The 23797-nt window shown below is 35.9% G+C and overlaps 2 protein-coding genes across 5 annotated transcripts in view; one reads left to right on the plus strand and one right to left on the minus strand.

The window, feature by feature from the left end:
- The window catches only part of FIRRM (FIGNL1 interacting regulator of recombination and mitosis), a 44300-nt gene extending 27208 nt beyond the window's left edge, over positions 1 to 17092 (plus strand). Inside the window, exons 17-24 of the mRNA XM_069478318.1 lie at positions 4009 to 4194; positions 6246 to 6368; positions 7512 to 7607; positions 11558 to 11671; positions 13506 to 13610; positions 14279 to 14359; positions 15388 to 15507; positions 16777 to 17092. Of these exons, the coding sequence (XP_069334419.1) occupies positions 4009 to 4194; positions 6246 to 6368; positions 7512 to 7607; positions 11558 to 11671; positions 13506 to 13610; positions 14279 to 14359; positions 15388 to 15507; positions 16777 to 16965 (1014 nt within the window). The 3' untranslated portion in view covers positions 16966 to 17092. The remainder of the gene's footprint in view (positions 1 to 4008; positions 4195 to 6245; positions 6369 to 7511; positions 7608 to 11557; positions 11672 to 13505; positions 13611 to 14278; positions 14360 to 15387; positions 15508 to 16776) is intronic.
- Positions 17093 to 17366: 274 nt separating this feature from the next.
- The window catches only part of SCYL3 (SCY1 like pseudokinase 3), a 40074-nt gene continuing 33643 nt past the window's right edge, over positions 17367 to 23797 (minus strand). For 2 of the 4 annotated variants that reach the window (XM_069478320.1, XM_069478321.1), the window contains exons 12-13: positions 18319 to 19013; positions 17367 to 17783 (exon numbers count right to left, since the gene is read on the minus strand). In XM_069478320.1, the coding sequence (XP_069334421.1) occupies positions 17724 to 17783; positions 18319 to 19013 (755 nt within the window). In that variant the 3' untranslated portion in view covers positions 17367 to 17723. The remainder of the gene's footprint in view (positions 17784 to 18318; positions 19014 to 23797) is intronic. The other 2 variants (XM_069478323.1, XM_069478322.1) reach the window with 2 other exon arrangements.

The raw sequence follows: 23797 nt of genomic DNA on the forward strand, positions 1-23797 counted from the left end.
TTGTTACTGTCATTAAGTTCCTACATGATTCTTACATGGATCCAAGCTTGGGAACCACTAGGTTAGTGAGGAGGATTAGACTTTAACGTGCTACAGGTCTTGGTTTGAATCCTGGCTTACTGTGACCTTGTGCAAGTCATCCTTTCTGAACCTCAGTTTTCCTGTCTACAAAGTAGAGGATATGTGTAACTATTTTGAAATATTTTGTAAAGACTTAGAGATAATATATGCAAAACAGCATAGTGCTTGGCTTAAGAGGGATACTCAGTTCTTACTAGAGTTTTGCCCCATGTCCAAGCTGCTCCTGTCCTAGAGAAGGCTAAGTACCAGAGGAACGACACCTACCCCCATCGTCCTCTTTCACAAAGTTAGCTTCAAGGCAGAAAACGCAGTAGTGCCACCTATTAGCCCTCTAGAAAACATGTAAGCGTTGCTCTCTTCCCTCCAAAACTCCAAAAGAGTTGTCTCCTCAGATTGCTTAGAGGTGGGATTGGGAGGGAAAGGGTCACTAGCCATGTGACTTTAAGGTCACTTTCCTTTTCACCTCCATTTTCTTATTTGTAAAATAGGAATAAAATTATTTTCCCATGGTGGTTGTGAAATTTTGACTTTTAAAATAATATAACTCACAATGAATTAGCTCTGAGTGAAGTCTAGAAGCAGTGTTCTAAATCAGATAAACTTTAGTCTGTGCTTAGAGATCTCTTACTCTCAGTTTTCTAAGTTTTTCCAAATGAGACTATCAGATATGTGAATTATAGATAAATGAGGAGTTACTTTTGATTTGTATCTCCAGTTATCAAATACTCATTTCCTTTTATGAACAAATTCCTGTGATAAAATTGAAGATTAAGAGACAAACCTGAATTTGAATACCTTTTTTATCTGAGAGTCCTTGGGAGAGTTAATCATAAAATTGAGATACTAATACTCAGATGGCAGTTATGAAATTTGATGAGATATATATATGCAGTGAGCATTTAACAAATCTTAGTTTTTCTGTCCTGCCTTTTTTTCTTTCTCCTTAAAACATTATCCCTCCTTTAAAAGCAAGGGAATAGACATTTTTGAGACTAAAATATGGGCCAGGCACTTTAATTCATATAGTCCTTATGACAGCCTTGTGGGATAGATAACATTATGTCCATTTTACAGATGAGAAAACAGTAGCTCAGGGAAGTTACAGAACTTCCTCAAATGCACACATAATAAATGGCTGAGCTGGGATCCAAACCAGAACTGTCTTATTCCCAATTCTGTGCTGTGCTCTTTACACTGCTGCAATATTCTTTTCCAGCTGTGCGTCATGCAGCTATGTCAGGGGCCCCTGCTGTTTGTGGGATGTTGACTCTGCCTACTTACCACCTTTAACGAGAGGAAATCTACTTTCATTGTTTTGATATATAAAGCTTTTCATGTAATTTTTAATAGCAATGTGTTGCTTAAATTAAAAAAAACTTTAGCGTGTATTCCCAGCTGCTTGAGAGGCTGAGGTCGGAGATTGTGTGGGCCCAGGAGTTTAAGTCCAGCCTGGGCAACATAACAAAACCCTGTCTCTAAAAAAAAATTAAATTAAATTAAAAAAACTTGGGCCCAGTGCAGTGGCTCATGCCTGTAATCCCAGCAATTTGAGAGGCTAAGGTGGAGAATTGCTTGAGACCTGGAGTTCGAGAGCAGACTGGGTTACATAGCAAGACCCCATCTCTACAAAAAAGATTTAAAAAAAAAAAATTAGGTGTGGTGGCGTGTGTCTGTAGTCCCAGCTACTCAGGAAGCTGAGGCGGGAGGATCACTTGAGCTCGGTAGTTGGAGGCTGCAGTGAGCTATGATGTCACCACTGCACTCTAGCCTAGGTGACAGAGCAAGACCCCATCTCTTAAAAAAAAAAAAGAAAAGAAAACTTGGAAACCACTGCACTATCTTATGATATATCAAGGAATGTAAAATCTAATAGCAATTATAAATTTATAAAAATTCTCACAGTAAAATGTGGTATGTGGTAAGTGCCAAAACTGAGATACAAATTAGATTTTGTTGGGTGTTCATAGCTTAGGAGATCATTTCTGGGGAGTTGCAGTATGGGGACGGGTAGGAAATTGAGGAAACTGTTGGAGATGGTGGCATTTGAGGTGCTTGTTAAAAGATGAATAAAAATGGGAGGGCTGTGGTGGGACTAGAGGAGCAAAGGTAAGAAAGCACAGGCCAGGGAAAAAAGGAGAAGCAAGCAGTGGTGCTAGAAATAATTATTCAGCCATGTGCATACAAGATGGTGTCTTTTAAAATAGTGACATAAAAACCCAGGTCTCATACCAGTGATGGAGCCTTAACATAACTGAAAATAGTTAATCCCACTATGGCGATGTTTTACTTAAAAAATTTAAAAAGTATCAAATTAGCTGGGTGCCACACATTATTTCTTTTAGTATGTAACTATTAATGGTATTCCTGTTTTATTACTGTAAAGTAAAGCAAAAGTACAAAGAGGTCACCTAACTGAGGAAAAGTATTTAATATGCCTTATCTAGGTACACTGATAATTGTGCTATTTTATTTTTACATAAAGTGAAAATTACTATATTTGCATTTTAAGTCCACAGGTGTATTTTTTCTCTCTTCTCAATTTAAGGCGGGAAGTCATAATTCTCTGTGCATTATCCCTTATATGTCAGTCCTGATGAACTATTTTCAGTCCTGGCAGTTTTAAATCTTTCAAATTGTGTTGAAACCAGGGTTTTCAACCGCAGAATATAATCTGAACTCTTCCTATGTAACCAGTTGTGGGACCACCTACCCTTTTAAGTTGTCCATGACATCATGATTTATGGTTTCTATCTTGGAAAGGAAACTAGTTCATTCTGTCACTCATTGGACTTTGTTATAAAGATAGGTGATACATGAATTGATGTTCACCAGCTGGCACAAGCCTCGTGGCTTTCCTGGTGCAGTTTGGTTTTATGAATAAAGTGAATAAAGCTGCTTGTTAGAATAGACACTTAGCTCATCAACAGATCCATTTTTCTCCCTGTAGCTCTTGTCACATCAGAGAGCCACATGATTTCTTGCTTGTTTTGACAGCTAAATATTTTCTACAAAAGAAATAAAACTAAAATATAGTATATGATATAGAAGAGTTTCTCTGTCAAATTTAATATAGTGATGGGGGATATTTGAAATTTTTTTTAGTTTTTGATGTAGGAAAAATTTTCATTAAGTAAATTTTAGATATTACAAATTAAATTATTCCACTTCTTAGAAAAATACATTAATACACTTCCTAGTTGAATTATACTTAATTTAATAATTAAGTACACCATTGCTTTGACTATTTTCCACCAAAAACTAATTCAACATTTTAACTATTTTTTAGAAGTTTTATTTCCTATTTTTATCTAGTCTGTGACAGCTGCATTTTAACAAAACAGTACTTCTTTGTTAACCCAGGAAGCACTTTAGATTGTTATTTCAGTGGTAGAATGGTGTTGCCATCCACACTCTTTTTTATTTGTGGCTTACCTTTGTGAAACTAATGTATTGTCTAGAGTGGAGTCAGCTAACCCATTTGAAAACTGAACCTATGATCTTTGCTTCTTTAAGTTCTCTACTGTGGTCAACTGAGACAGTAGTAAGCCACAAAGGTTGGCTAAATCATTCTTGTTTGTATATTTGAGTTATTACTTTTGACTTAACTGTGCAAGGTGATGAGTACTTAGGAAAATAATAGATTTAGTGAGTAGGAGGATGATAAAATATCTGACATAACTAACAAATACATTATTTAACATTTCATAGCGTATTTATATTATGCTCCATTTAAACTTTTTTTGTTTTGGAAACAAATGCAGCAAAAATTATCATGTTCATTTAACTTATGTTGGTTTGGTACCTAGTAATATTACCATGCATTTAAAAAGCTTTCTTAAAATATTAAATATAGAAGCTAATACTTATCTATTATGTATCCATTCATCTAACTCATGTTACTCTTATTTCTTTAACACTTTATTTCAGGTAGAGTTTATCCAGAAATTTTCCCCAAAAGAAGCAGAAAATCTGCCTCTGTGGCAATGTATTTCCTTCCAGGCGTTATCTGCTGAGCTTAGGAAACAAACTGCACATGAGGTCACCAAAGTAGGCACTGCAGAGTGCAGAAAATGGCTGAGCAGCAGTCGTACTTTGGGAGAACTCGAATCTCTGGTAAGATAATTTTGACTGACTTGACTCATTCAGCAGCTGTTTATTGAGTACTGTTTTAGCTATTGGGGATAGGTTGTTATTAAGATGGACACAGTCTCTGTCCTTTGTCTCTGTTAGAACCTAGTAAGATTTTCAGATTGCTACATTATAAAAGGATCTATGAGAAACTTACTGTTATCTTGATTGAAGTAAATAGTTTTGTGGAGGGTTCCCTTTGTTGCTCCAGACACCCTGGGACAACATGATGAAACATATGAAATATTTCATTTGTGGTATTTTTGCTGATGCAGTTCTGGATTAGGCAGACATGATTCTTCTGTTTGACAAAATACAATCCCCATTTGATACAAACCTACTCTGAACCTTTATGTACCTTTCTACTTAGAATGTTCCCTCATAAAATAATGGAATAAAAAAGAGACTCATCTATTATAAGAAGTAGAAAATAGATGATTTTTAAAAGTTGACTGGATATAGTACATGCAGTTGAATTTTCCAGTTTAGTGTTCATTTGCTCATTTATTCACTTATTCAACAAATAATATTTTGAGTACTCTTATGTGCCAAGCTCTGTTTTAGACATTGGGATATATCAGGAAACAAAACAAATAAAAAATTTCTACTCTCACGGACTCATATTCTAGCTTATCAGTGGATAATAAAATAAGAAATATAAGTTTATTTGTTCACAAGGGCGGGAAAAAAAAAAAAGAAATGTCAGTTTATGTTATGTAGAGAAAAATCAAGCAAGGATAAGCACAGGGCATTCAAGGGATTGGAGGCCTATTTGCAATTTTAAATTAGGAGTTTATGATTTTCTCAGGGCATATGTTTCCATACTAATGCAGATGCTCTGATACGCTGTTATGTAATGGCACTTGACTATAATTATTAAGATAATTACCTACTTAGAAGTGGCTTATATTTGCTCAGGTTTTGCATTTAATGTGCATCAATTTCTATAGTAAAGACATAAGGTATTTTGTTTTATATTAGGTAAAATGAAAACACCATGAATAAACCTTTGAGCCATGCCCAAAACTTTAGTCCAGCAGGTTGTCGAACATGTTTGTTTGCAGAAGCAAATAGATAACTCTTAAATATTTAATAAGAACCCATCTGACAATTAACATAAAATTGTGGCTGTTGAAGTATAATGGATTAAAGGCATTCATTGTTACTGATCAGTACATTCTCGTATGGCCTTCACCCTACCCCTGCCACATCCCAAACAACCCCACTCCTGGCCAGTCATAGAGAGCTTTGAGTATTTTCACATATAGGTAAGAGTGAAGCAAGAAAGATTGTTTTTAGTTTCAAATTCTAGATTGTGTACTTCTTAGGTACTATAAATGCTTAAGTGCAGTGTTGCTAAGGAATTTAAAATTTTAAAACACCAGGAACAATAAAAATGCAGTAACTGGTGAGTGTAGTGGCTCATGCCTATAATCACAGCACTTTGGGAGGCCAACGCAGAAGGATTGCTTGAGGCCAGGGGTTTGAGACCAGCCTGGGCAACATATTGAGACCCCATCTCTACCAAAAAAAAAAAAAATTAGCCAGGCATGGTGGCGCATGCCTGTAGTCTTAGCTACTTGGGAGGCTAAGGCAGGAGGATTGCTTGAGCCCAGAGTTTGAGGCTGCAGTGAGCTATGATTGTGCCACTGCACTCCAGGCTGGGTGCATAATGTGAAAAAACATAACTTTTTGTTGATGAATATTATGAAAATATTATAAATTAGGTTAACCATACTGACCACTTGTATTAAACCTAGTTATTAAAATACATTTTTGTTTCCATTTTATCAAAATTGCAGTCTAAAAGGACAAAAGCCTTAGAAAAATAAAGCAAATGTTTCTGTGTACAAGGAAAATTATTTAATACATTTGTGTTAAATAGCTGGTAAGATGGCTTTGGCTGTTAGAAATATTATTCTACATGGATTTTTATGAAGAGTTAAAAGTAACTCTTACAACCCCTAGGTAATTGGGTGCCTACTCCTTTAGACTGGTATTTAAATTCAAGCCCTTTTCCTCTTTCTCCCCTTTAGAACACGGTACTCTCTGTTTTGCTTGCAGTATGTAGTTCTGCTGGTGAAGCTTTGGATACTGGACAACAAACTGAAATTATGGAAGTTGGGAGACAGCTTTGGGCTTTTTTAAACATTAAACAGGTAAGGAAAGCAACTGATCATTTCCCTGACGAACAATTAAAACACAATTAAAAAAAGAGAATAGTACTGAAATTTCCCTGTAGAGTAAAATTTATCTAATTTCCTTGGATAGTTGGTAGAACTTGTGAGTAGAACTTAAACTATCTATTTGTACTCTCTCAGGTAGTTTTCTTTTTCAAAGTATCATAGCATTATATTAACAAAATTAGAATATGGTAAAGTGACAGCAACAATCCACCTACTTATTTTCCTAACTGGCTGAACTCTATTTAAAAAAAAAAAAAAATTATCTTTCCCTATTGTTTCTGTTCTCTCTCGGGTTAATGTAGCCTATTTCTATGAGTCTACGGTCTTTTATAAAATCTCTTGGGCAATGGAGAGTATCTGACCCAAAGATGGAAGGCGCAAGTAAATGGACGTGGCTAATTTGTATTCCTCTTTCCCAGCAAAACCAATAAGCCAAGTGATGATTGGGCTAAAATTAGAATGATACTCATCCCACACATGGTTATAAATTTATGTTTCTTGGTTTAAAAATTCAAATCTGACATTTGTTTTGACTAAATAGAAATAAATGTGTGACCTCTGGCAACCAGTGGAAGTTGAAGGCAATGTACATAATTTTGGGAAATGATAGAAATCATTTTGCAGATGATGTTTTATCATTAATGTTTGTTTGTGGTCAGATTGCCCTTCTGTAGTACTTTGACTTCAAGAAGTGCTTTCCTCTGATGCTCACAAATCATTCAGTAAATATTCATTCACGATATCTGTGCTGGGGATATAGTTTACAATATTATGATAGAAATAACTGTGAAGAAAAGGAATGTAATTGTAAGATGACTAAGGAACATACAAGCTTTTCAGTGGCAGAGAAAAGTAATTAGATCCCTTTAGACTTAAATCTGGATTTCAGTCATGGCTCTGCTTTTTCCTAGCCATGTGATTTTGAACAAATTATTTTTCTGTTTTCTTATTAAAGTGAGGGTAATAGTATTTACATCATACCGTTGTTAATAAGTATAAAACATTTAGCATATTGCCTGGTATATAATAAGTGCACAATAAAAAGTTGCTGTTATTATGGCTATTCTCATGTAATTGAAAATTTTCACCAAAATTATTTTGTGTTTCTTATATAAGGTAACAGGTCAACCTTATGTTCAACAGACATTCAGCCTCTTACTTCCACTGTTGGGATTTTTCATTCATACTCTAGATCCTCAGCTGATAAGTCAGGTAAGAACAGTGACCAAGTTGATACTTTGTTTGCTAAGGAGGTGGTTAAACTGATAGACTCAAAATAACTTTCTAGAAACATTCCTTTTAAACTATTTAAAAGCAGTCAGAACTTTTTGTTGTTGCTATTAACTGCCCAAGAAAAATCCCTGAGGTTAGGAGTCCTACTTCATGTGTTGAATGCTTCATTCATAGCATTTTCAAAGGCATTTCAGCAGTTGTGGGAGTATGGAATATAACAACATGAATTAAAGGATAGCGCTCATTATTTGTTTGAAGAAATAAAATTATTTTGAAAGAAGAGCACTAGTGAATTTTCTCTGTGTTCCCCAGCTTACACAGCTGGGACAGGCAGATCTGGGGTCACTATTTGGGGGATCCTTGTGGTGGTGCCTCAGTTATGCCTTTCTTTTGGAGGTTCTAGGACAACAGATAGAAAATGGGAAAGGCCTTCAGCTTATGTGAAGTAATTTAGAGGCTTTAGAATGAGCCCATACTGGACAAAATTGATACCCAAAATCAAGAGTTAAGCTCAGGGTCAAGTAGAAAACAGAAACAAAAACTGTTAAGAGAAGAAACTAACCCTTCCTGTTTAGGAAAATGATGGAAGAGATGATATCCTGTCACAGTATGTGGTGGGATAGAAAGAAGTAAAACTAGTCACACCTTTGTTTTTAGTAGTTCTTATTAATGGTATGTACATTAAGAAGTTAGCATTAACGTGTATTTACAAATTAGGTATTTTCTTTAAGTACCGTATGTGTAACAGGGGTTACTAAGTTTTAAAGAATGAGAATACAGTAAAATAATCAACTGACTAAATATAACAATTTGAATTTACTGATTCTGAAGCTTCTAATATTCCCTGAGAAAAATGAAATACTGATAACTTCGATAAAATGTACCTACCTTAAAAAAACCCAAATATAATAATTGAAGTTCTAAAATTTTAATGTTAAGTAAATTGTTCATGTAAGTATTGCCTCCTTTATAAAAGACTTCACTTCAGTGTTCCTGAAATCAGGGGCTAGCAAACTATGGTCTCCCGGCAAAATTTTGCCCAAGAGCTAAAGATAACTTACATTTTTGAAAGTTTGTAAAATAAAAAATAAAGTCTTAAAGCCTACCAAGCATTATAAAAATAAATAAGAATATGCAACAAATAAACATGTTGCCTACAAAACCTAAAATATTATTTAGCCTATTACAGAAAAAGTTTGTCAGTCCTTGCTAAATAATGAACCTCTCAATAAAATGTAAAATATAGGCATACCGTTCCAGACCACCACAATAAAATGAGTCACATGAATTTTTGTTTCTCAGTGCATATAAAAGTTATGTTTATACTACACTGTTAGTCTCTTGAGTATACAATAGCATTATGTCTTTAAAAATGTCCATATCTTAATTGAATAATACTTTATTGCGAAAAAAAAATGCTAATGATCATCTGAGCCTTCAGCTAGTCTTTATCTTTTTGTTGGTGGAGGGTCTTGCCTCTATGTTGGTAGCTGTTGACTGATCAGGGTGGTGGTTGCTGAAGGTAGGATGGCTTGTGGTAATTTCTTTTTTTATTTTTTTAAATTTTTAACGTGTTTTTTCCTGATACCAGAAGGCAATTTCTTAAAATAAGACAGTGAAGTTTGCTCCATTGATTGACTCTTCCCTTCATGAAAGATTTTTGTGTAGCATGTGATGCTGTTTGATAGCATTTTCCCCACAGTAGAACTTTCAAAATTGGAGTCAGTCCTCTCAAATCTTCCTGTTGCTTTATCAACTAAGTTTATGAACTATTCTAAATCCTTTCCCGTAATTTCAATAATGTTCACGGCATCTTCACCAGGAGTAGTTCCATCTCAAAAAACCACTTTCTTTGCTCATCCATAAGAAGCAACTCCTCATTCATTCAGGTTTTCTGATGAGATTGCAACAATTCAGTCAGATCCTCAGGATCCACTTATAACTCTACTCCTGCTATTTCCACCATATCTGCAGTTACTTTCTCCACTGAAGTCTTAAACACCTCAGACCCATCCATGAAGGTTGAAATTAACTTCTTCCAAATTCCTGTTAATGTTGATATTTTGACCTCTTGCCAGTGAATCACGAATGTTCTTAATGGCATCTAGAATGGTGAATCCTTTCCAGAAGGTTTTTGATTTATTTTGCTCAGGTCCATCAGAGGAATCACTATCTATGCCAGCTATAACCGTCAGAAATTTATTTCTTAAATAATACAACTTAAAAGATGAAATTACTCCTTGATCCATGGGCAGCAGAATGGATGTTGTGTTAGGAGGAATGAAAACATTAATCTCCTTGTACATCTCTATCAGTGCTTTTGGGTGACCAAGTGCATTGTCATTGAGCACTAATCTTTTGAAAGAAATCTTTCTTTTTGAGCCGTAGGTCTCAACAGTGGGCTTAAAATATTCAATAAACCATGCTGTAAACAGATGTTCTGTTACCCAGGTTTTGTTGTTACATTGACAGAGTATGGACAGAGTAGATTTAGCATAATTCTAAGGGCCCTAGGATTTTGGGAATGGAAAGTGAGCACTGGCTTCAACTTAAAGTCACCAGCTGCATTTGCCCCTAACAATAGAGTCTGCCTGTCCTTTGAAGCTTTGAAGCCAGGAATTGACTTCTCCTATCCAGCTGTGAAAGTCCTAGATGGTATCCTCTTCCACTATAAGGCTGTTTTGTCTACACTGAAAATCTGTTGTTTAGTGTAGCCACCTTCATCAATGACCTTAGCTAGATGTTGTAGATAACTTAGTGCAGCTTCTACAATCAGCTTCACCTTGCACTTTTATGTTATGGTAATGGCTTCTTTCCTTAAACCTCATGAACCAGCCTCTGCTAGCTTCATACTTTTCTTATGCAGCTTCCTCATCTCTCTTAGCCTTCACAGAATTGAAGACTTAGGGCCTTGCTGTGGATTAAGCTTTGACTTAAAGGGAATATTGTGGCTGGTCTGATCTTCTATCCAGACCACTCAAACATTCTATCAGCAAAAACTTCCCTTTCTTATCATTCATGTGTTCACTGGAGGAGCACTTTTAATTTCCTTTAAGAACTTTTCCTTTGCATTGACAAGTAGGGTAACTGGCACAAGAGGCTTAGGCTTAGCTTTTGTCTCTCAGCGTTTTCAACAACCTTGCTCACTAAGCTTAATTATTTCTGGCTTTTGATGTAAAGTGAGTGACTTAAGACTCTTCCTTTTACTTGAACACTTGGAAGCCATTGTAGGAATAATTGACCTAATTTCAATATTGTTGCATCTCAGAGAATAGGGAGCCCCAAGGAGAGGGAGAGGGAGAGAGACTAGTTGGTGGAGCAGTCAGAACACACAAAATTTATTAAGTTTGCCATCTTGTATGTGTCTGGTTTGTGGTGTCCCCAATTACAGTAGTAACATCAAAGATCACCGATCACAGATCAGTACAACAGAATAGTAATGAAAAAGTCTGAAGTAGTGTGAGGATTACCATTATGTGACACAGAGACATTAAGTTAGCACATGCTGTTGGAAAAATGGTGCTAAATGACTTGCTAGATGAAGGGTTGCCACAAACCTTCCAACTGTAAACAAAACAAAACAAAACTCAACTGTATCTATGAGGCACAATAAAGCAAAGCACAATAAAATGAGGTAGGCCTATACAAAATAATTTTTAAAGTGTTGGTAAATAAAGTTTTTCAGGAACACATGTATTTTTATTTTTTACAATCGTTAAAGGCAGGAGGGTGTAGTAAAAAGAATGCTAGAATAACTGTTCATTTGATTGTTCTATTCAGATTCTATCTGTGAAGTATAGGCTTTGTGGCATGTTTGGTTCTGGGTTTTCTTTCCCATCCCCATAGTTCCATCCAAATCTTAGGTAGCATCATGTCTACACAAAATACTGTTTTTATTTATAACTTTTTTTTGGTCTTCACCTTTATAGGTCATGAGTTTGCAGACCTCAGTACTTAAATTAGAGCCTCCTGACCATGTTCGTTTGTCGATGCTGGAATTTTTATCTTCTCTAGGAAAATTTTTGATACCTCAAGCTATCCAGGTAACACTCTTTAACTCTTTTTAAGAGACAGGGTTTTGCTTTGTCACCCAGGCTGGAGTGCAGTGGCACAATCATAGCTTACTGCAGCCTCAAACTCCTGGGCTCAAGTGATCCACCTGCCTCAGCCTCCCAAGTTAGCTGGCTAGGACCACATGCCTGGCAAATTTTTAAAATTTTCTTTAGAGATGAGGTCTTACGGTGCCGCCCAGGCTGATCATGAATATTCTTGTACTATTAAAAATAAAATTTCTGTAGGAATTATTGACTAAGGGATTTGTTAGGCTTTTAATTCCTGAAATTCTGCCAATTCCTGACAATGAAAGTTAGAAAAAAGAAATCCATTTTCCAGAGAGGGTAAGTGTCAAAATAGAACTCATTTTAAGTTATTTTCTTTTAGAAAAATATGTTGACATACAAATAATTTATTCATTGGCTCTAGTCTGAGATATAAGTTTCTCATTCTAATTGGGCACTACTACACAGTTCCTGAGGGGAGAAAACATATTTATGTCTTCTAGGGAACAGTATATAATTAGGAAAATTGGTAATTTTAAGACAGTATTTTCGAAAATGTTGCGAAGTATGTATACTTATGACAAACGAATATTTATTTATAACATCGTACTGTAGTGGCCTAACAATATACATCTACTGCATTTCAAAACCTAACACAGCAAAGGAGAGCTTCATAAATTTAGAGTTTTGCTTTCCTTATTACTACAGTCAACGTGTAATAACTCTGGATAGTTAACTTTTTTGAACCTCCAAAAGAGACTATAAAGAGCTCCTTACTGATGAGAACTTTCTTGTGTAATGAGAGCAAACACATGATGGACTATAGACATCTTATTATATGTTGATTAAAATCTTTGAAACCAAAAATTTAACTCGATTACTTTTTCAAGGACTCTTTTTTTCACAAGTTAATGACACTATCCCACCAATCTCCAGCATGCAAGGGTATGTTTCGTGAAATGATAAGTGTAGATATTGACAGCTTCTTTTTAACTCCCTTGACAAAAGTATCCAAAGATTCTTGTATCTGAGCTATCTTCTTTTTATAAAATAAGTTCATTGCAAAATGTTGCTTCATTCATGCACAGCTGTGGACCATGCATGGGCCCAGAAACTATGAAACAAGCATTTTATTAGCAAAAATTGCAATGCCTTATATATTCCCAGGGGTGAGATCAGGGCCTGAAGAAATTTTGGGGATTCATCAGCATATGGGAGGCATTTAAAGCATGAGATGAGATTGACTCATTTGTCCATTCAAGAAAAATTGAGTTCTTACTATATCAGGCATTGTTTTAATCACTGGTGATACAATGAACCAAACTAATAATCCCCATGTACAACAGACAATAACATGGGGATATATGAAGTATGTTAAGTGATGGTGAGTGCTATGGAGAAAAATAAAGCAGGAAAGGGGGACAGAGAATATGAACATGGGGGTACAGTCTGAAACACGGAGTCCTCACCAACGTGACATACAAGTAAAAACCTGAAGATGAGGGATCAAGCCAGGTATCTGAGGAAATAGCAAGTGAAAGCATTGGAGATTGGAGCATGCCTGATACATTCCAGGAAGCCATTACAGCTAACACAGAGGTAGCAGGGCTTTGCAGGCCATTTTAAGGAGTTTGGCTTTGACTCTCAGGGAAATAGGAAGCTACTGGAAGGATTTGAGCAAAGGAGTGACATGACCTAACGTGTTTTAATACCAGTTCACTGGGATAGGATGATGGAACGTTGACAACATTGTGTGTATTGAATGCACTCTATTGAAGTTTCTTTTTCTCTATTTAGTAAAGTTTGGTTCTCTTTTTAGGACAAAATTCTGCCCAACCTGTCATGTATTTTTGCCTTACTGTTAGCTGACAAGAATTGGCTGCTAGAACAACATACCTTGGAGGCGTTTACTCAGTTTGCTGAGGTAATTGTAAGACCAATTTATCATGATGACTTCCAAAACACTTTAATAATTTCACATATTCCAAAACATTCCCAAAACATTTGTTGAGCTGCTTCTGTATCTGAATCTGCTTCTGTATCTGAATCTAAAGTTTCTGGATGGAATATTACTAATCATCTATTTTATAGGATCTCAAAATGAAGCCTAGAAAAATGAAGTGAATTTCCTAAGGTCCTCTGAATAGCAAGGACCAGAACAGGCATTCAAACCAGGCCTACGAAAGCCGACACTGTCTTCCAGACAGTATTTTTTGGTTGAATAATAAATTTCATCTTGAACTATCATTAGAGTTAGGTTGATGAACCAAAACCTGTGGAGAGTTACCTCTGCCATCCGTTGCTCCTTTTCTAACCATTGCTGTGCAGTCATGCTTTCGGTCGTAAGGGAGTCCAGAGGCATTACTATGACTGAGCAGAAGTAATTAAAGCTGGCAACATTAAACCTGTATAGAAGTTAATACTGCGTTATCCTAAGGCACTCTGAAAGAATTGTGAGCTTATCTTTGAGTATCTTCTGGCACTATTTTCTTTAAAAATGAATTTTTTATTAAGGTAGCTCTTAAAGCTCATGCATTTGTCTTTGCAAATTATTGAAATATATTAAAATCAGTCTTGTTTATCTTTTAATAGGGAACAAATCATGAAGAGATAGTTCCCCAGTGTCTCAGTTCTGAAGAAACAAAGAATAAAGTTGTATGCTTTCTGGAGAAGGTATTTTATTCATATAGCCCATGTTTTATTAATCATATTATATATTTTTTGAAATTGTATAATTACCTACTTGAGTATCTTCTTAGCTTAAGCTTTTCATAATGCTCAGCATAGTGCTGACACAGATTGTTACTAAGCAACTGAGACCATATTACAAGTTACAGAAGTACAACATTTGGAGCCACTTTCTGCCTATAGTCTGAGATACAGGTAGCATTGATTATCCAGGCCATGAGATGACTTTGAGAATCCTAAGCCATTACTAATCATAATTAGAGATACCTGACTACATATAAATAATTAGCTAGGCCTGAGAGGATGTTTATTACCATATGTCAGGTATAATTTAAGCATGACTTTTCTATACTTATGGCAGCCAAGACTTATTTTTCCAAGACTGTGACATTATTGTAAAGCTGTTTTTACAGTTAGGACCAAAGTTTTGAATCATAGGGCTCCCATATTTGTGCATACTTTGAAACTTATGTAGTGTAGTGATAGTGTGAGGATGTAAGTTAAGGGTTAACTGAAGTACTAACAGAACCAGCCATTAAACCACAAATTTAGACTATCAGGAGAAAGTGAATTCTGCTTGAGTACAATCTGCCATCATTAAACTGGGCTCTGTATGTATATTTTATATGTTACATGTAATTACATACACACATGTATATACATGTAACATAAATTATATATTACACTAAGTACACATGTGTATACATTGCTATTGCCAGTTTCTTAGCCTATACAGTAAAGGTGGGCAGACTCATTTTTTTCCTGGAAAGAGAACTCTTCAGTTTTCCTGGAGGGAAGAACACAGTCATTTAGCCAGATTACACTAAGAAGCAGCATTTACAGATAGTTCCAACGAATTTCCAGCATTTGCCTTGTTCACAGACAGCCCAGAATGGTTGAACACTAAGCATTTATACAAATTGTTTGGCCTTTTCATTTTCTGAATATTAAGACCATTTGGATATCTAACAGAGAATGCTAACATTTGCTTGGTTTTTCATGGTATCTGGAAGACTGGGTTTGTAGATGAAACTGAAGCTGCCAAAGTAGAACGTGTGAAACAGGAAAAAGGTATATTCTGGGAACACTTTGCTAAAGTGACTGGAGAAGCAGCAAAGAAGTCATCTTTTCAGGTATGGGCTGCTTTTCAGCGTGGGTCAAACCTGAACAAGGGAAATTCTGCCCTTATTACTTACTGATAAAACAGAAACTAGTCTGGTTCTTGGCCTCATGTTGAGTTTCAAATCAACTAGATCTAGACATGTAAAATGCTCCCATTTTATAGTAGTTGCTCTTTTAAAAATCACATTTCTTCTTCCTGAAAGGTTGTCAACACAGAATGGGGACTACAAAAAAATAAGAAAGCTTTACACATCATACATACTCTTTCAATATAACTTTTAAGTACCGGTAGTAACCTTTAAGGGAAATTATGTATCTTAACAATGATGCTGCAAATACGGTAGTTTCTAAACCACAGAAGAAAATCAGTTAACTTACCTTCCAAAATGTTTAGTTTGATCCCTTGCCTTGTTCATCAAATCAGCCTCCTAATTATTTTTGGCAATGTCTAAAAAGTTACATCTACCTATTAGGAGGCAGAAATTTGACACCAATAAGAATATTCAAAATAATATTTTGAGCACCAGTAATATATTTGGAATAGTTGTCCATGAACAGTGTTCTGATAAATTTTAGTCATAACTCTTATAAAAAGAAAATCAGTTTGTTAATAACTTTTAAGACATGTAACTTTTATTCCTGAAACCTATAAAGTTCAATATATCAGTTATATAAATATGCACTCATGAATTTAAATTTATTGTGACCTTCCTTAGAAGACCACAATTATAAAAGATGTCTTGACCCCAACCCTACCCACCCCTCCCTAGTGTAATGACGTTTGACAGCCTGACATCTTATTAAACTGGCTCCAGAAAGATCTGAAAGATTACAGTTCTCATCAATTACAAACTTAGCTTAAAAAGAAAAGAAAAACACTGAGAATTCGCACATGCTGCTTTTCTGTAAGAACAGATGATATGTCTGAAGAATACTCGCTGGAAATGGAATAGGCAGCACATCTCAATGGGAGCCCTTTAGGACCGGACAGGACACTCTGTTACATGCCACATACAAGCTAAGACAGTGGCAATGGCACCTTGAATCACTGTGATAAACCAAAATGCCTTCACATATTTTTCTAGATGACCATGCGTGGGGGATGGGGGTGTGCGCTCTTCCTTATGATCTAGTGACTAGAATAAAATTTGCACGTAAACTTTTTTGCAGTTTTAGATTTTTTTCTAATAAGCTTTACTATAGTCCAAAAGGAAAGTTCTTTTATCATTTTTAGAATGGGTATTACAGCATTACTTATCACATTTTTCTCATTTTTCCAGCCTTACGCAAAAAGAGCTCGTCATGAGTTCCCCTTAGAAGAAGAGTACAGGTCAGCACTGCAAGCAGTAGCAAGGGCCTTGGAAACAACCGAGTCATTACTCCAAAAGGCTCCTGCTCCAGCCTGGCTTCTCATGGAAATGGAGGTGCTCCAAGAAAGGATTGATAAGCTAAAACGGTGTATCCTCTGAAGTATTACCACTAGGCAGAATTGGGTTTGCTGCTTTGTCAACCTAAAGTGTATTTTGTAAATGAAAATACTAATGTAATTATGTCTGTACATTTTCTAGCACATATAAAACAGTTTTTATAAAGTTGAATCTACTGAAAATAGTCTTTATTTGACATTTAGAGAACAGGATTGTGGGGGATATTTCTCATTAAGAACTTTGGTACAACGTAATACATGTGGAACAGTCAGTAACTGCCCAGGTCCACGCAGGACCATTCACTTAGATAGTACAACTGTAAACAAATAAATAAGCTGCCTAAGGAAACCTTAGCAATTTAAAATCATTTATATAATTTATAGCTAAAATTTTTTTCAGTAAATTGTATTTCATAATAGAGCTTACTCTTCTGTTAAAAGAAATGGCACGAAATTAAGCTAACCAGCTTGAATTTTTATATTTATTTTCTTTACTTCCAGAATTGTCCTGGAAAAAGCTGTAAATTCAAACTTTCTTCAGCTACTTGCTCTTCATAGAAATTGGCCTCAGGCAAAGCACACAGGCTCTTCCTCCTGGAAACCAGTACCTCGAGCCTCTTTACCACCCAGCGTTTTTAGCCAGCACTGGAGGTTGGTCTCACACTTCAGTTGGCACAGACTGGAAAAAGAGCTCCTGGTATGGGAAAAATAGGCCACTTTGGGGTTTTCTTGTCCATAGAGCCTGCTTTTGAGGTATTTGATTTTTTAGAAATTTTCCTAAAGTTTAACTCACATCTATTGTCACCAGTTATTATCTTCCCAGTTCAGTTCTCCTTCTTCTCCCCAGCCTTCAGCCTCTCCCTGCAACAAAATAAAGCACACCACCAGCAACCCACTGAAGCAAATCACATCCACATTTGAAAAAGCAGGAATTTTAAAAGGACCTAACACTTGTCTTTTGATGACAGAATACGATACCTCATACTAAATAAAATATCTTAAAGCTATAACTGAAAGTTGAAAAGTAGGAGGATTACTTTAGTCCCAGTATTATAAAACTAGAACACTGGAAATTAATAGTCTAGTAAAGTTAGTCTTGATGATACCATATTTCCTGGTTTATTCCTTTTTTTCAAATAAAAAGGTTATTCATGTAATAAGTAGATCATTAAATACTTAGCCTAAGCATTGCTACATTTCTCTGGGAAGGAAAAACACCATTTATAGGAACTGATTTTGTTGATTTTATGCTTGACTTGTTTTAACCAATTGTACGCGTTACTGTTTTCCTTCACTGGGAAAACAGCATGTCTGTTATAAATAGAACAGTGCAATTGGGACCTCTGAGGGAAATCCTTAAACTGGTAGCACAATTTAATCCAAAAAAAGTACTCACCTCAGTAATCTCTGCTGCAGCAAATTTTGAGGAAAACTGCATCACTGGTGAGACATCATCTTTGTTGGGGACCATCATTTCTGTCCTCAGTTCAGGTAAAATAAGAAAAGCAGCTGAAGGCTTAATGTCTGGGATCATATCAGCAAACCAATCCAACTCAGGATCTTGTACTGGCTTCTTTTTTACTTGAATGGTAAATTCCTCTCCTAAACCAAACTCCAAAGGAACCTTAAGGGGCTTTTCTTGTGACAACCCTTTTGGTGGCTTGATTTGGTCTGGGTCATCCCTGCTTTGTGTAAGATTAATGTTTTGGGGTAGGCTTGATTCCCAAGGCTTAGACTCTTCGGTGAGTGGAAGCAAAGCAGGAATGGGCTTCTGCTCCCTGGAGGTGACAGGTTTTGCAGCAGTGATTCTACCTCCTGGGTTTATTTTAGTACCTAAGATGCTGGGCTCACAATCATCCCAAGACGCCGCCACATCCAAGGTAGTACACTGGGACTTGACAGCATCACATGGTTCTCTAGGCCAAATCTGTATGTTGACAGTTTGGTTTTCAGGCTCCTCAGGCTCACTCCAGTCAGGCCACTCCTCAGACTTTTTAGAACTCAATGGGAAGTTTTCGCTGTCCTCTGAAATATTTTTCACATCTGAGATTCCATTCATGGGAAACTTAATAGGCTGAGAAAACTGATCACCTGTAGGATATGTACAAGAATTATTCTCATAAAATATTGGTTAAGAGCAAGCAAAACATTTAGGAGAAAGTGAGCATTAAGCAAAAACATAGATCTAATTACTTGGAAATATCCACACATACTAAACAAGAGATCCCAGCAGAACATTATTCAGCAAAGACATCATATAAGTCATCCAAATACTTACTATATACCACATATAATTTTTCTTTTTTTTTTTTACCCAATGCCAGCAGCAAAGGAATACTTTTATAAAATACTAGTAACTCAACAGAAGCATACCAAGTAACAACTGTACTGGAGCATCCAATTCTTTACTAAATATTCAAACATTGTTTATTGGCATAATTACCTATAAATAAATACAGAAATACTCTAAACCAGGCAATCTGACCTTTAAGATATTGATTACATATATCCTGAAAAAGTGCTGTGTGCTCAAATAAGTTTGCCTAACCCAACTTCTTATCCTCATCTTAATAGATTTCCCCAAGTGTAGTCACGGCATTGAGAAATCTTGTATCCAATGTATTAATGGCTTTGCTACCGTTTCCCCAAACTTATTTAACCACAGAACTCTTTTTTTCACAGTGTGCCCGATCTTTCAGAAATATCGTTGGTACAATCTGGAAAATTCTGCAATAAGGCACCAAAAGTCCAAAAGTCCCAAAGTAAGGTATCAGGTTCAAAAGAGAATTCAAGTAATGTCAATCTGCTCTTCTCACCAGTTATGAAGAAAGAGTAGCTATATACCAATAGTCTGGGGAAACAAGATGAGACCAAAGCTGTCTACAGAATTATAAATAAGACAAATCAGTCTCAAAATTCCCCAAAATGCTATTAATTTTCAGAATTTAAACTTACTACTCTCAGGAAAACATTCATTCAAGCAATGGAAAAGCTACATAACTTTAATATTTCTACCTGTCTATAAAAGAATACTGTAGTAAATCTCACTGTATGTGTTTCTTGCTATTGATGGACGTGTTGCCAGAAAAGAAATATTTAGGGAATATGCTAGAGGAGGGGTTTCCTGAGACTGGTGAGGTCTGGCCTGCAGATGACATGCATGGGAGAATAATCTGAAGGTAAATAAAAACTCCAAAAATGAAAGGGATAATAAGTAAGCTTCTTGATCTATCACATGATAGGTGAGCAATAGTTAAGGGAAATGGGTACACTGAACACAGGGAAAAGCTAAGTTACAGGGAAAGAACATCTTCAAAGAACAAGCTGTGTCCACTCCATCTGGTGGTGATGGAGGAGAAAAAATTGAACCATTATATATAAACTTTAGGATACCTAGTTAAAAAGTTACAGCCTTTAAAAACATGGTGGTGATTTAAAATCATAACTGATTCTCTATTTTCCTTTTAAGAATAGAAGTCTGAGTATATGCAAGATATGAATGTACTTAATGCCATAAAACTATATGCTTAAAAAATGATTAAAATAGTAAACTTAATCTATGGATATTTAACTACCAACTAGGAAAGAAAATGTCTTTAGCAGTTTACCAGAAAGCTTGTACTCAAGATTGAGCACTGGTCAAAAACATTTTAGAAGAATTTTGGCTGAATGCTTCCTCAGCCTTAAAAGCGAGGGGGTGGGGAGGGGCAGATGGGGTCTCTCTTGAGCGCCACTTCTCCCTCCCCTCCACTTTCTTGCTTATTTGTGCCACTATCCTCCCTGGTGAAGTCCTACCTAATGTCTTACCCAATGTCACCCTCTGTCTTCCCAAACACTCTTTCGGGCAGACTACTTATTTCCCTTAGTTGTACCTTTCATAAACCTCAATATTAGCCTTTATTCTTAAGTCTGGCCATGCAAGTAAACTGCAAAAGACAGGAAAAAAAAATTTAAGAGTAGCCCCTTTATATAGGTACCTTCCCCAACAGTCCCCCCACAACCTTCAGAAGGGCTGCTATTAACTATAAACTTGGAATACAGGCTGCTGCCAGGGCTCACTAGTCTTCCTCAATGAAGAGCCTAACTTGGAATGTCAGTGGGATCAGACCTCTAATCTGTTGTATCAAAATGTCTTCAGGAAAAACGCATCTACTACTGCTCCTGTGGTGCCACTCCAGTTTCTTATTAAGATTACAGGGTAATCCAGATGGATATAAACAGATGAGTATCTTCAGTATATAGAATGTCTACAACTAGGTACCTCCATCCAATAAATAAGACATGTTAGGAATGGGAATGTCTGTTAATTCAGCATGCAAAGCTGACTAACCCCCTACACCCTATCTCAAAACTATGCCCCCCTGAAAAAAAATTCCTCTGGTATGACATGTAAACATTCCATTTGCTCTTTGATGTAATGTGCTAAAAGAAAAATTGGTAACAAATCAGGCCCCACCCAATTTGGCATATACATTTCATAGCTAAAAATGAGCCAGCAGCCTCTATATCACCATTTTCAAGGTTTTTGGAGCCACAATGACACTGGTTTCATTAACACCAAGGAAGAGTTGAACTCTTCAAAACTTCAGGAAACCAGTGTTGCTTGAAAAATTCTTCTGGCATCAAAATTAGTGAAAAAGCTATCTGATATCACTTTTCTACTAATAAGTGTTTCTGCACTATCTATATACTCACTATCATTGAGAACTGAATTAGAGGTCCAGAATTTCATAACAAGGCTATATAAAGGAGCAAAGAAGCAATGACACTGTTGATATAAAATTATTTTGTTGCTGTGGAAAATGGAGTCTGGCTATATTGCCCAGGCTGGTCTTTAACTCCCGAGCTCAAGGGATACTCCTGCCTCAGCCTCCTGCATAGCTGGAAATACAGGCACAAGCCATTGCACTTGGCTAATTTTTTATTTTTTTAGAGACAAAGTCTCACTATGTTTCCCAGACTAGTGTCGAACTCCTGGCTTCAAGCAATCCTCCTGCCTTAGCCTCTTCAGTAGCTAGGGTTACAGATGTGAGTCACTGCACTCGGCCAAAATTCTTGTAAGACCAGAAATTACTGTTACCTTCCAGGTAACATCCAATGGGAAAACACCAGAAATAAGGATTTCCTGAAGTACCTAAAAATCAACACTTTTTACCCAATAAACCACAAAAATCAAAAGAATTAAACATCTAATGTTAATAAGAATTGCTACAACCTTTTTGTAAGCTAGAGCATCTACTAAAACTTAAAATATATCCTTTTACTCAGCAGATCTACTGCTGAAACTTCATCCTGTTACAACAAAACCTGAAGTACACAGTCATCCCTCAGTATCCACAGATGCTCAAGTCTCTTACATAAAATGGCGTATTTGCATATAACCTACATATTTTTAAATCATCTCTAAATTACTTATAATACTTAATACAATGTAAATGCTATGTAAATAGTTGTTAAACTATATGTTTTTATTTTTTATTCTATTGATACTTTTTCTTGTTTTTTTCCCCAAGTATTTTTGATCCACAGTTGGTTGAATCTGCAGATGTATAACTTGCAGACACAAAGGGCCGACTGTAAAGATACATGTATAAAGATATTTATTGTAGCACTGTCTGTAGTGATTAAAAAGCCAGAAATGGATGCAATATCCATGAATAAGGAAATCACTGAACAAATTATATTCAATGAAATGTTAGGCAGTGATCAAAAAGAGTGAGTTAGATATCTATGTATTATCCTGGAGACAGGTCCCTGATATGCTGCCACAGGAAAACAAGTTGTAGATTTGTACATAGTATTTTCTCATCTTTTTTTAAAATTGTATACAGTCATGTATCACTTAACAACTGAGGTATGTTCTGAGAAATTCATCTTAGGTGATTTTGTCCTTGTGTGAACATCATAGCTTGTATTTATACAACCCTAGATGGTATAGTCCAATACACACCTGGGCTATAAACTGGTATAGCAGGTACTGTACTGAATACTGTAGGCAACTGTAACACAATGTTAAGTATTGTGTCCTAAACATTTCTAAACATAGAAAAGCTACAGTAAAATACAGTATAAATGATAAAAAATGGTACACCTGTATAGGGCACTTGCAGGACTGAAAGTTGCTCTGAGTGAGTGAGTGGTGAGTGAATGTAAAGGCCGAGGATGTTACTGTAGACTTTATAAACACTACACTTAGGCTACCCTAAATTTAAAAATAAATATATTTTCTTCAATAATGTATTCACTTCAGCTTACTGTAACTTTTTTTACTTTATAAACTTTTTAATTTTTTATCTTTGACTCTTTTGTAATAACATTTAGCTTAAAACATATTGTACAGCTGTACAAAAATACTTTATGTCCTTATTCTATAAACTTTCTTCCATTTTTCAGATTATTTTCTTTTTCAACTTTTCTTGTTAAAAACTGAGACACAAATACACACATTGGCCTAAGCCTACACGGGGTCAGGATCATCAAAATCATTGTCTGCCATTTGCACATCTTGTCCCACTGAGAGGTCTGCAGGGGCAATAACACATGGAGCTGTCATCTCGTATGATAACAATGCCTTCTTTTGGAACACCTCCTGAAGGACCTGCCTGAGGCTGTTTTACAGTTAAATTTCAAAAGCATAGTAAATACATAAACCAATAACATAGTTGTTTAACACTATCAAGTGTGATGTACATAATTGTATGTACTTCTTATATGGCTGGAAGCACCACAAATATGTAATTCATTGTGCTACAACATACAGGTGGCTACAACTGTCACTAGGCTACAGGAATTTTTCAGCTCCATTATAACCTCCTGGGCCCACCATGGTATATGCAGTCCGTCATTTATGTGGTCCATTGTTGACCAAAACGTTA

Source organism: Eulemur rufifrons, chromosome 8 (genome assembly GCF_041146395.1).
Source record: "Eulemur rufifrons isolate Redbay chromosome 8, OSU_ERuf_1, whole genome shotgun sequence".
NCBI lineage: Eukaryota > Metazoa > Chordata > Mammalia > Primates > Lemuridae > Eulemur > Eulemur rufifrons.